This window comes from Copidosoma floridanum, unplaced genomic scaffold (assembly GCF_036245765.1).
Source record: "Copidosoma floridanum isolate Cflo_tuat_1 unplaced genomic scaffold, Cflo_Japanese_pri ptg000020l, whole genome shotgun sequence".
NCBI lineage: Eukaryota > Metazoa > Arthropoda > Insecta > Hymenoptera > Encyrtidae > Copidosoma > Copidosoma floridanum.
This window is the reverse complement of record NW_028321897.1, coordinates 16,982,163-16,996,650: the sequence shown is the minus strand read 5'-3', so window position 1 is coordinate 16,996,650 and position 14,488 is coordinate 16,982,163. Positions and strand designations below refer to the sequence as shown.

The 14,488-nt window shown below is 32.7% G+C and overlaps 1 protein-coding gene across 1 annotated transcript in view; it reads left to right on the top strand.

The window, feature by feature from the left end:
• Nucleotides 1-14,488, top strand: part of Nhe2 (Na[+]/H[+] hydrogen exchanger 2) — a 1,770,486-nt gene that overhangs the window by 1,620,518 nt on the left and 135,480 nt on the right. Inside the window, exon 19 of the mRNA XM_089593690.1 lies at nt 8,967-9,131. Coding sequence (XP_089449816.1) covers nt 8,967-9,131 — 165 coding nt within the window. The remainder of the gene's footprint in view (nt 1-8,966; nt 9,132-14,488) is intronic.

The window sequence follows — 14,488 nt, the reverse complement described above, 5'->3', positions numbered from 1 at the left end:
ACGTAAAAATTTATGGCTTGAGCTATTCTATCATGAATAAGATTGGCAATCAAGTGTTATAGACTACCCAGAAATGGGTAATGTTCTTCGAGAGAATCTCAAAGATGCTAAGAAGATTTTTGTTATCGGACAAGTAAAGAAAAAGTGGCTTGAAAGGTTTAATTTTTAGGTTAATAGTACGGTTAAATATCCAGAGTTTGAACTTCCTACATAAGCTACTGCATGTCTTCACTATATTGGTGCGTATAGATCTATGTGTGTCACTCACAATGTCAAACGAATAAAAAAATCCTATATTCATTTGGAATGGGAAGATATCACTGATTCTGAAAAAAATGTATAATAAAAAACTTAATGAAACTGTCTTATTTTGAAATTATGTCATACATAGATGTATTAAATTATATTATTGTTATTATTTATGTAGCCCTTCCCTCAAAAAATATTTAGAACCGATGACTTATTCTGATGTAACACACAGACACTTGCGCAGTGCCTACACTTATGTGTATATAAAATAATTTCAGTGCAGAGTGCTGCTTAGTTTATTACACAGCATTAAACGTGATGGATACACGTTTATATCGTAGTTAGTACGACGCTTTTAAGCTGCAACAGAAAAATATATTTTTACGAGGATTATGTTATCAAGATTGAAAGCTTTCTCGACGCTTCTCGACAATTTTTACCAAAAGAAGTGGCTCTGGTGTCGCTTATAAGACTAGCGATCAGTCATTGGATTGTGCGGATCCCGGGCCCCCGTGCAACCTTTCTACGTTACCAATGGATGTGCACCAAAACAACGACTTTCAGTTAAAGCAAGTGCATGGACTTCGCTGGTTTGAGGGTGATTGCTCCATTAGAAAGTTACAGCGACATTTGTACACTGTAGCATAAAATGCACATTGAATTTACATTTCAAAAGATATATTGAAGCCACTTATTTGGAATCGACCATAGAGTGTACTGTGATTAAGATTTAGCAGTATATGGTGCCATCGCATCACTTTCTTGACACGGGATATTTAACAAAGGCCCTAATTTTTGGAACTCATGATGTTCAAAAAAGTCTACGTAGAAAGCAATATTGCGCACTTAGTAAAGCTCATCAAATCAAATTTTGGCTTTGCTCCTTAGTAAAAAGTAGCATTAAACCCGACTTAGAATCTTTTTCTAATGCGCTTAATAGTCATGAGAAGAAAATTTTTAAAACGCTTTTTAGTTGGGATACTGTTGATAGAATAAATACTAAAGATACTGATGATACTAATAGTTACTCTGAAGTTAATTTGAATGTTGGTGTCAAAAACGATGACCGTGTGTAGGGAAAAAAAAAGAATAAAGTAAGCATAAAATTTAAGATAAAAAATTAAAGTACATTTTGCCGAGTGGTAGTACAAAGAAATAAGTGCCATCTTATAAGCTAATAAAAATTTGCGTATAGTTTCAGTTATCCTGTGATGATTAAGCAGTTAACATCAACAACATGAGTCCGATCTTCACCACACCAGAATATGAGAGCCTTAGTAAGGAGAAGGACGAAGATAAAAATAGCTAAAAACTTCTTATAGGAAAGGTCATTGAGGCATCTCAACCAAAAGTGAAGGGAAATTATTATTATAAAAATATTCCCTCTAATAAAAATAAAAATGGATATAGTTTATTGAAAAAAAAAAAAAAATCAACAACCATGAAATTTTTAAAGACTTTTTTTTAACAACCATAAATTTATGTTTATTAAATTTAAAGTTTTGTTATTATCAAAACTCATTTATATACTATCCTAACAATCTCAAACTTAGATTTATAAGCTGGCTGAATTCCTGGGCAAGGTACTGCATCGAGTAAGCCAAGGTTGGTCGCAATTTAACGGGATTCGCGATCTACTTTATCCAATGAAATTTTCTCTCCAACAACTTAATATACCCGCTCTTGAGAAGAACAAAAAACCAACGATAATGCTGAGACTCCTAAGACAATGAGCGGAAGAAGAAAGAAAAAAACATCCTTTGATAAGAAGTACAAGTGTATGCTTGATCATTTTCCTCTCACGCTTTACGTTGGACTTGTCACCTACACCTTTCGGACCCTTCCTGATGACATCGGAGCTTGATTCGCGGTCAGAACAGAAAAGAGCCGTCAGTACCATCCAACGTCACAGCTACCAGCATCTGGAAGCCCTCCTTCCCCTTACGTTAGTGCCCGAGTAGTCCTGACCACCTGCCGCCCAAGCTCCCCCACTACCTCTTCTATACCGCCTGTGCTCAAGCCTCTCCTCCCACCACCCGATCAGCCTCTTCCCTCACTACCCTCTCTCCACCACCCACAGCCCAACTATAGCTTGAGCCTTTTTTCCCACCACCATCTCAGGGGGAGCTGGGGGAATGCCAGAACCACCATGGTTTACCTACTACAATCAACATAAGTTTTTGCGTATCAATGAACAAACTACGTAAGTGTTTAGATGGCAGGCAAATGTTAAATATTTTGCTTATTTTTTATCACAATATTTAGCGTGTCAAGTGAGCAAAAAACTAATTCAAGTAATAATGTTTCAATCTATAACATTTGCATAAGAATGTAATTCCATATCACTAAAAAAATATCGTGATAGCACAAATATATCTATAGTGACAACATGCAAGCCTTGAATTAGCGGCAGCAGCAATCACAAGTTTCACACTCACGTTGCGCCCAATTAATAAACAGCCGTAATCCCCACCTTTGTATGTAGCTGATATACCTTATAAGAAAGTGATCAAGTACATCATATAGTGTGAGCAGTGCTACTACTACGTATACTAAATTGATAAGGGAAAAGGGAAATTAATGCAGCATCCCAAGTAATTGTGAAAAATTTAATTACGTATTAAAAATGGTTGCAAATAGAATTTGTTAGTATTGGAGAATAAAAATAGCATGTTTTATATTAATTCACAAAAGAAGAAAACAGTATTTCTAATAGTATACAAAATTAAATGTGTGAGTGTGCATACTGTTGTACGTACATAACTATTATTACAATCTGGACGTTAGAAAAATGTAATAAAGTCTTTTTTCATCTGACAAAAAAAAGGCATACTGGCAAATCATTGACCCTTAAGCGTATTTGCTGCTTCATATTCTTAACAGCATAAGCGTGGACATAATAATCGAAATTTCATTCTTCGAAAACTTGTAAACAGATAAAAATATTTATTTTCCAATTTGAATTACAAACAACGTTTTGCAAAACTAAGCTTCAATGTGCTCTTAAATGCCGGAAAGTAAGATATTTCTGTATAATAGCGGATTTGAATAATAGTTACGTATTTATATAATGTGGATAAATCATGTCTTTTGGAAAGTGGTTAATTTATCTTGACCTCAGAATACTCTGCACCCAAAATAAAGTTAGACGTAAAAAATAAAAGCAAAGTTATGAAATACAGGAATCTTAATACAATTTCTTACAATTGTTTTATTTACTTGAAAATTTTATTAAAAAAAAAAATTTAACCTAATACATATTGTTAAGGAATGAGTAATACTTTATATTGCACCAGCATAGCTTAAGCCCCCCCCATACTGTCATTTACTTCCCCATAATACACATATACACGCATACACATTCACACATATGGGGAGAATTTACTCAACTGCCCTAGCGCCACCGCAGAAATGCCAGGTAAGCGCAAAAGACGACTTTGTCATCTCGTCGTTTGCGCTTGAAAAAAATATTTTAAAAATCACAAAAACATTAATTCCTATACACTTTTTTCTCAGCTTTCTAATAGTGCTATCAGTTTTAACAAATTGTCACTTCATAACCTATAAAAATGCAAATGTTGGTAAAAATGCGTTAAATCTCATGATGTAAGTTTCAAAAATTTTTTTTGACCATCTAGATCGTAAGATGAGACAATTTTACTAAAGGACAAACAATAAAAAAGATGGGTTTTTTGATATTTTTATGTATCAGACTGATAAATGTGTAGCTGTGAGTCACCGCGCGGCACAGGCAGCTGCTATGCATCTGTCACCGCTCCTCATGCTGCCACACACCACAAGACACTTTTATTTACTTATTTTTTGAAGATACAACTAACAATTAATAAATGTAGATGAAAATTTATAATTCAAGGGACATGCAAGTAACAACATAATATTTTATTATTAACAACCAAGGAGGGATGACAGACTTAAAATACAGGTCCATTATGATTTGTTTACATGAATAAAAATAAGATTTAACTTTTTTTTTTGTACTCTTCAGAATATTTACATTGTTTTTTTTTTTTTTGCGAAAATTTCACTAAACTTTTGTTAACATAATGATTCTTTTTATTTAAGAGATCAGACCTATGTATTTATTGGTCTAATACATAAAAATATAAAAAAAGCCCTTCTTCTTTTATTGACTATACGATATTAAAATTGTCTTATCTTTCGATCTAAATGGTCGAAAAAATTCTAAAAGACTGACATTATAAGACTCAACGCATTTTTACCAAGATTTGTATTCTTATCGGTTATACGAAATGAAAATTTATGAAAACTGATAGCACCATTAGAAAGCTGAGAGAAAATTGCATGACGATTAATTCTTTTGTGGTTTTCAAAACATTTTTCTCAAGCCCAAACGATGAGATGAAAAAGTCGTCTTTAGCACACATGTGCCCTGTCTGTGCTGGCGCTGGAATAGTTGAGAAAATTCTCACCATATATACTAGTGATGCCAGATGCAACGGCGTGGCAATTTCTACAAACCAGAGTTCTGTACTCTAGAATCTCGCAGGCTATAGGCTGGCACTACTAGAGTACAGCTCGAAAGAGTCTCTACCCAGTTCTCCTGCTTCTGTACTTCCCCTCTCCATGTGATGTGCATGGTTACCCCAAGCCCACTCAAACAGCTTACATAGTACGTCTGTACCCCCTCATATATAACACACCATAACCGAGTGGATAGAATCAATTTCGTTTTTGCTGGTCATACCTTAGAATCTCATCTGCCTACTTTTTTTTCGTTTCGTTTTTTTTACAGCTACTGTTTGAGTAGATTTGATAATAATAATTTATGATTTGAAAAACTGCATTTACAACTAATTTCTATTTGACTTTATACATTGATAGCTCTAAAAAGAAGATCGTAGTTAATTAACAATAGCTTATAATATAAATAATCCAGTAGGATCTTGTCTTTTTATATTTGTAACAAATGAAAACATCAATTAATACGCAAGCACCTTCAACAGAAATATCTAGTACGCTTGAGTCTTTCTCATTCAAATTTATTGTGATGTTAGTTAATTAACAAGCCCTGGTATTGTAGACTTCTTATTTGTCATAAATTAAATTTTAATTAACAATCAAGCCCATTAAAAAAGCGATCATGTGCACGAAAGTCTTTTTTTGTTAATTGGTAATGATGATTGATTTAACTTGGTATTGCTGTTATGTTCATTTATTTATGTATGATATTTTTATACTGTACGGATGAATTTTCATGTAAATACCGTCATTTAATAATGACGTTTTATTCTGAGAAGTTTTAGTAAAGCTTATCAATAACCAAATCCCTATTATTAAAAAAAAGCTGAACACATAATTATTTTTATTAGAAATAACTTTAATGAATTATTATTAAGGAAATTGTACAATTATTAGAGAATAAAAATAAAGATTTCTCGTTCTAATAACCAAATGTGCTATTTTTTTTTGGTCAAAATTAGGTAATTTTACACAACAATATAGAGAAACCTTTACTAATTGATGATTCACAACTAATATTTAGTAACAAACAAACAAAATTAATCGTATAATGCTGTTTATTTACCTTTATTAACGTTACGAACTTAAAAACTTATTATTTTTTATAAATAAAATCGTTAACAAGTCTTTAAATCTGTTTATTAACCTTCCCCTAAGTTCTCAATGTTTGTTAATAAGAACTGTTCTTAGAAAGTGAGAAACTTAATTAGAATGGTAGTAGTATTGTTACTTTTTCACAGACACAATAACTAAAACATGCTATTTTTCTTCAGAGGCGTCAACTCATAACACTCAAAGAAAAACTAATTGTCAGTGCAGTTTTGCAAATCATAAATAAATATTATTAAATCTTCTTAAACAGCAACTGTAAAAAAAAAGAAACAAAAAAAAGTACGCAGATGCGATTTGAAATGATGACCTGCAAAAACAAAATTGATTCTATCCATTCGGCTACGGCGTGTTGTATATGAGGGGGTACAGATGTGATATATAGGCTATTTGAGTGTATTTGGGATAACCATGCACATCACATGGAGAGGTAAAGTATAGAAGAAGTATAGAAGTAGAGTACTGAACTCTGGTTTGAGAGGAATGATATCTCATCTGGCATCACTGATACACACAAACACACACACACACACAAAAGTTCATGAGCTAACTATGCAATGTCATAATTTTTTGAGACGTTAGTCAACTTACTTAAAACTTTTTGGATTTAAGTTATAGTAAACAACAGTGACTCCTAAGACCATGGGGTTGAAAAATTTATTCCATAAATATCTTTAAACGATGCATCTACCTGTTAAAGTGCAGAAAAACAGATAAAAGAAGTCGTCAATGGCATACTTTTGAAAAAAAATGAGTTTTGGAATTTGAACAGCTTACAATTTACATAAGAGTTTGTAAAAAGAGTATGTAAGAAACCTGTTTTTCAAAACTTTCCAACACTTATTTTACTCTGTCTAAGGTTATAACTTGTTAGAAAATTTAAGTTACTCATATTGTTATCAATATTCGAACTAGTCGTTGTTTAGTTTCTATTATTATACGTATTTATCTTTGTTACTGTCATTCTAAGAGTATAATTTATAGGCATCCTCAATAAAAGCTCGATAATGACATAAGAAATAGTGAGGAACGAAAACAATATTATTACCTGTAAGTTCATACTAAAAATCAAACCTATGTTAGAAATAATTATAACCCAATGGTCACGATCTTGTTTTTTACGTACTTGATATTAAAGAATTAAAAAAATGTGGGAAATAATTTGCCACAGGATTTTTTATTTACCTTACTTACTTTATCCTTTGTTGAACAAGAACAGCATACGTATTCGGCTCTTTTCTTGTTAACACTACTAGAAATTTTTGTCTGATAGTATGCAATTAAAGTTATATATATATATATATATATATATATATATATATATATATGTGTGTGTGTGTGTTAACGAGCTCATAAATATTATATTTACTTATTTTTTCACATCACAATAAACATGTATGCACTCTGCAACAACGTATACGATTTTAAGCATTTTTATGCACAATCGCCTTTGTAATGTATACCGTAAACACATACGTGTAAGGACCAAGTGCAGAAGTCTTGCGTGGTAACTACTGTGCACTCTACGCATGCGAAGCGTGTGTAGGTCACGTGATCGAAATTCGCAGTAGCTGCTACCACTAGGCACCTGGCTAGTGTCGTCGCTACATTGTGTATATAATAGATCCATATAGGAATAACAGATGTTGCGACCTTCTTGTAATGTAGGTCAATCAAATAACATCATGTATTACATTGTTTGTCTGAGATTCACCTACGAAATTACATACTTATTATCATGTTAGGCGTGCATACATTATGACTTAAATTTTTTTTTTGCTTACTCAATATGCTTACTCTTATAATAAAAAAAATAAAAATTATAACGTTTGTCTGTCTTCTGGTATGCTATGTCATTTATTTGTTTTTTTTTTTTTTGATTGATACTCATAGAAACTTTTGTCAACATCTGCTTTGGAAAGCCCTACATCTGTACTGGCTTGTTTTAAATAGCAATTTTATGTCTTAAAATTACGATAGGTAGGAACAATATTTTTATGAAAATAATAAGTGTTGAATTTAATGCTGTATTGGCTGAAAATTATAAATATAAAAGTCAGAACGAAACAGAAGTTAAGAAATATTTTGATTTTTTTATAAAAAATGTTGTGATACAGTTCGATTTGAATAGTAGCAAAATTAATACTTGTTCGCTCCGTGCATCAGGTTGGAGGGGATAAGAAAACGACTGCAGCGCTGTAGGTGAGCAAAGTTGGCGAACCCGTACACCCATGAATCGTACAGTAAGCGTTGTCTTAGGTGAAAAGATATTATTTCATTTAAAGTAATTAGTTGAGAAATCGAAGGCGGAAAAAAATGTTATTTAGCCAAACCGGGTCTATTATACGGATAAATAATTTTGCTAGGCACTTCAAATCGCACGAAATTTTAAATAATGGATTATTAAATATCATCTGTCATATAGTACACAACACACATACTTATCTGTAATGTTGTATACGTGAGAGCAAGAACTCCAAGCAGTCGACATAGGCTGCCACTAGCTGTATAATCTGAATCAGTGTTTACGCTTACAAAGTAACGAAATGCGTATGAGACAGTGCTGCGATGTTAATTGCAACAAGAAAGAAAAGCAGGGGGTGGTGCTGCATAGATTCCCAAGTAGACCCCATGAAACAAAACAGAAGGAGCTGTGGATTAGGGCAGTTAGGAGACAAAAGTTTGTACCTAACCTACGGATTTAAGCTGACAGATGTTTGTCTCACAACATAGCGATGGATCAGATGACCGACTCCTTTATTTACATATTTCTGTACGTAGGCAACGTGCCCACTCCCTACTAATTTTTTAGCTTTTTTCAGCGTTTCATTATTAAAAACTATGTTGCAACTTATACTTCTAACTGTTTGTTAAGAGTCTATGGATTGCAAGAAACAAAGTACTAATATTTAACTGTACAGCTATGTTAGTAAAGGTCATTAAACATTTTATAAGAAGCAATGTTTGTATTAACTGGTACAACTATTACAATAAGTATTCTTTTACTTATGAAAACTATTAATAATTAATTTATTAATGTTTTACTTTCATTTGAACTTACTTTATTTAATATTTTGTTCCAATACTCATTTTTTATCAATTTGTAGGTGAATTTCATAATGATATAACACCTACTGCGACAGAAAAAGTTTTGCCATGGAAAAGAGAGGAGGATAATGATTTCGGGCAACCTGTTAAACAAAAGGAATTTCCAGCCTGGTGTTCAAATAAAGATTATCTTACCTACAGTTCACCTAGCACAACTGTTTTAGGTATATTCTAGTCTATAATGTAAATAGCTTAAAAAATAATATTAACTTTAACTAAGGAAATTGATGTACAGTAACAGTGGTAATATATTCAATTGTCCATTGGCTTTTCATAACTAAATTATAAAATACTGATTTTGATATATTGCAATGAAACTTTGTTTAATATCTAGTGCTTGAAAGATCACTTGAATAAGGAAATAGATATCATTGTTATACAATTATATTTTACTTGCTGTGATTCGTCAGTTTTTAGCAGTAGAATGAAAACTAAATTTTTCTTTAATTTTATAGTACAGTTTATCCATTTTTTGTTCATCTTTGGATGCCTTCTATTTTAATGAAATCCTATAATGGCACGGAATACATTATCCTCGCGAATGTCTAGCAACAGACAACTTAGTGGAGTGAGACTAATGTACTTCTTTATTCGTATCATTAGTGTCCTGTAAAAAAAAGAGTAGCTTTTTCAAGATCAACTTCACTGAAATTTTCTACAAACAAAAACATTATAATATATGTGTGTGTGTGTGCACTGTTTGTGAGTGTGTATACTTTAAAGAAATGTAAAGTAAAAAATTGACATTCCTAACCTAATGACTTTTGAATTAAACATTCATAGTGTTACAAAAAGTTGACCCATAAAAAAAGTAAGCCATTGTAGGTATACATGTATTAAATAATTATAAAAGGAACAATCAATAACAGATATAGATATTCAGTAATGCCTAATTTTTTTTTTTATTTCTAATTGTTTAAATCTGCGTATAAGTTGCAGTTCAATTCTCCAAACTTTGTCAACTCTGTCAGTCAACGCAGTCAGTCTTTTAAATGTATACTTGGTAAAGTATACGAAGTGACAAACCTTACCCCTTGTATGCTCTTCGTACCAACACCCAATTATTTATTGTTATACAATGATACTATGTATGACTATTAAATAAAACCAAAGAGAGGAAAAGAAATTTACCTATTAAGCTCTGCAGGTAGAAACGTATAATAATTTTTACCATACACTATTTACTGCACACAGCACCTCTCTTGGTGGAATTTCTATTTACTTCAGTACATAATGCAAAATAAAATGTCTGATAATGTAAATTTTTTAATTTTGTAGGCTTAGTACATTCCATTATAGATCTTTTTTGAATGTTCGTACAACTATCATAAATAAATAGATAAATTGTTGAGACATTGTTGGTCTTACAGGGTGAAATTAAACTTCGATCACTTGATGTTATTGATAATGCTTATATTTTTGACAACATTTCGCCAACATCCATTGGCCTCATCAGTTACAGCTACAATGTTTAAGTATACTAACTGTACAGGCGTGTTTCCAACTCTAAATTTGATATTAACTTATGAACATGTACTATGGCTAAGCAGTACGGTTACGTAGTAGACTTAATACATTCATCACAAAATACATATAAATGAAAGATCGTATGTAAATATACATTAATACAGAGAACTTTGGACAACAATTGACAATGTCAATACAGTCAATAATCACAATAAATTCGTATGTCACTATGAATGTAATAAAACTGTAAAAATTATTCAAAGCGGCAGTGGAGCTCTTCGGTCAAGTATGGGTATACATTTGATTATAGTACACATTCACCAAAACAACGTCAGATCATACACACAATAATAACTAGGTAATACGTGATATTTAAAGTGAGATTTTTATTGGAAATTGGTACAATTCAAAGTCATGTATGGTTGTAAGACTATTTATCACTTTGAGATAGAATATTTTTTTGTGTATTACTGAGTTTATTTGAATCTTGTTTGCTGATACTGTTGCTGTTAAAATTAATAGAAACTGTTGTAGAAGTAAGTCTTTTTGTCAATTACTTTTTATATCTAAAGTTTTTATGCTGTCTTTAAAAAACGAATGTTTTGATTTCCGTATGTGTGCAGACATCACCAAGTTGCCCTTTGAGCAAATATGTAAACATGTTTCTTAAATCTTATTTTTAGTTGACGTACGGTTTGACCTACGTATTCAGCGCTGCTGTTATTGTATTTTAAGCAGTATGTAGTATTTATTATTTCTAACATATTAGTCTTGTGCCTACCCAAACTGAGAGGCTAAACGTACTGTTAGTTTTGGGTATGACCAAAAAATTTTTTTGGCCAAGATTTCTTTGGATTCATTAAACAAGTTGTAATAAAAAAGGGGAATGTAAGAGAGCGAAAAGAGTTGAAAGTATTATTATTCAATGAACCATCACTATTCTGACTGTCATGAATATTTGTTGTATTTTTGTGTGAACGTTGTTTAATTATAGAATCATAGAGTTCTCTCAAACAATTATTCTGGCTTAGTAGGGATTCGACTTTTATTTTACTGTTTTTGTGAAATTTTTGATGTGAAAGTAAAAGTCCTCTATCAAGTCAATGGACACATTATTTTAAATTTCATGGGTAAATTAAGATTGTACATGAAAGCTATTGATAACATCTAGGATTGTATGGATGGAATCGGATGGTACACATAAGATTGTATCATTAATTTATGTATAACATAAATAGGGTGCAATTAAAATTATTTTTCAGAATATTAAATATGATGTCCCAGCATCGTATCATTGTTGGCCTTACATATCTCGATAAATAAGCAGACCACTCCGTGTAAAATTTATAGGTAGAAAAATAGCGTTTGCCACACAAACGCCATTCAACTAGGACTATCTTGTCCTTCATTTGGCTGAAAAATCGCCTTGATGACGATAGCACTTTTATGGCAAAAAGTACTACTAAAGATTTTTTCCATCAAATCATTGAATACTACACTTTAAAAAAAATTGATTCTTTTACAATTTTTTATAATATTTTGTTAACAGTTTTTTCTGATGATTAAAAACAGCTATAATTACTATTTGTTAAACCAACAAAAATATCGTTACCTTTTTTTTATTTAAAAAATTTTTAAGTCTATACTTTATGGATCCATAAAAAATGTAGGGCATATTTCTTTCAGTTGAAATAAATCGGTTTTGCACACAAATGCATTTCATGAATTTTGTGAATTAAACATGCACTATAAATATCGTGTAAATGAACGCTGATATTCTGTCAGTTTTTGCGTCCTCATAGAAAAAGCTTCTTCATAAGCGAAAAATAGCATATCGAGTTAACATGTTATGAAAATGTTTTCTAAAGTCTAGAATCAAAGTAAAGTTCTCTGACTAGAATGTCCGTCTGTGTTCGTCTCTCTCTCTCTCTTTTTCTCACTCTCTCTCTTGTGATTATGCATGTCTTAGGAATCTCATGACCTATTTAAATTGAAATAGGTTTTTTTTTGTATTTAGACAGTGATAAGTGCTTAAGAAATTTTTAGTTTAATCGTTTTATTGTTTTATTTTAATTTTGTCGACTTTAAAAAACCAGTGTTACGTGGGTAAACCGAAAGGTAAGGAGGTGCTTCGCGAGAACGATCAAAACCTTGGAACCTTAAAGACCTTTATTCAAGATACTTAATTATAAGGCAAAGACGCGTGTGTGTGTTCCCGATTAATTGCCCGATCTTCGCTCTCCCTGTCTGTGCGAGTCTTCCCTTCGTTCTGCCGGTCTGTCCGAGTATTCCCTTCGTTTTCCCGGTCTCTGCGAGTCTTCCCTTCGTTCTCCCGATTTTGAAGCTTGCTGGGCCTTATATAACCTGGTTCCCCTCCCGTCAGTACCCTCTTGATAGGGTAGCTTCGTGGTCACCAGGGGGAGTTAGTATGATATGCCTAGCATATCGTACGTAACACGTCCGAGGCCGCGACGTCGTCGCCCTCGACGACGCTGGCTTTCTGATGTTGGCGGTACTGAGCCTGTGGATTTGTTGCGAGTGTGCGTGTGTGTGCTGTATTGTATTCTGTTGTTTGTGTTGTTAATGTAGTTTAGTATCCTACACTCATTCTTCGATTTTTTTAGAGAACCACTGTTCCCTTAACATTTATATTTTTTCTCTCACAATCATTCAGTCTCCTCTCATCGTGTGCTAAGTGTATAACAATATTGTTTTTGTATGCGCTTTGCCTTACATTACAATTATATATGAAATTGCCGCGAAGCGGGCTTCTGTTTACGACTACTTTACATTGAGTGTGGTTTTACAATGTGGTTTTTTTTTTTTTTTTTTTTTTTTATACTTTTACTTGCGCTTATTTATCAAAAAAAGAGAAAAAAAATAAATTTCGTACAACCTTATCATCAAAAGAAAAAAAAAATTTTATTGTCCTACGGACTGCGCCCCTCGGTATAGCCGAGCGACTCCCGGCGCTCATTCTCATTTTTTCATTGTTAAAATGGTATTTGTTGTTATTATACTTATAACATTACTATTATTATTATTATTATTATTATTATTGTTATTATTATTATCGCTACAACTACCAGTTTTTTTTTGACTTACAGTGGCTTTTTCGATACTACATACTTAAAAAAAAATTCTTTCCTAGTTTAATAGTTTCATCCTTCGGACTGCGCCCTCCGATATAGTCGAGTGACTCCTGGTGCTCATTCTTATTTTTTATCATTGTTAAAATGGTATTTGTTGTTGTTTTTTTTTTTTATTTTTTTTTTATTACTGTCACCTTAGTGTCTATATAACTATACTGTATCACTATTACATAATTTTAATTATTATTGTTATCATTATTATTACAATGCTTTTTCCCTATATTTAACTTGTTATTTCGTGTCCCTTAATTTTGTTATTTTCTCTTTTTTTTTGGTAGTAGGGATCACTTGTTACGTCGTATGTTTTATGTGGGCCCAAAACCCGTGGAGGATGCTCTCGTGATGGTTACCGGGATGTTGGCTAGGTGTCTCGGTGTCCTCTTCTGCATTTCGAAGGATGTCGGCTGAGGCGCTGAGGGACTCGTCGCTGCAGTCCCTTCCCTTTCTGCGTTGTCTCTGCGTTGTCTACCTGCGAACATTCTAGCCAGATTTAATATCAAGGGGCCCCCTCATTTTAGGAATCCGAATGATCCTGCTGCTAAGCCTAAAGTTATTTCTGCTGCCGCCCACGCGTACTCCTTCCATTTGGATAATTCGCTTTGTGTTTGCAAGAGTTCGCGCACGCGTTGGACTATGTCCATTAATTTTGTGCCAGTTTTTAAGTTTTCCTCAGCCCCGTGCTCTTGATTGCCGAGGTCCTGTAACCCATCCCTTTTTATTATTATACTCATTAGCTCTCGTAACTTGCCACCTTTTATCCCTTTTATGCCCTGTATTATTTTCCCTATATTCAGGTTCGAGTCATTAAACTTCATTATTTGGCTCTTGCCCTTTTCTGATCCCGGACTCAGTCTTGTTTCTGATGCTTGAGCCGTGCAATCTTCTGATAAATTTATCACTCC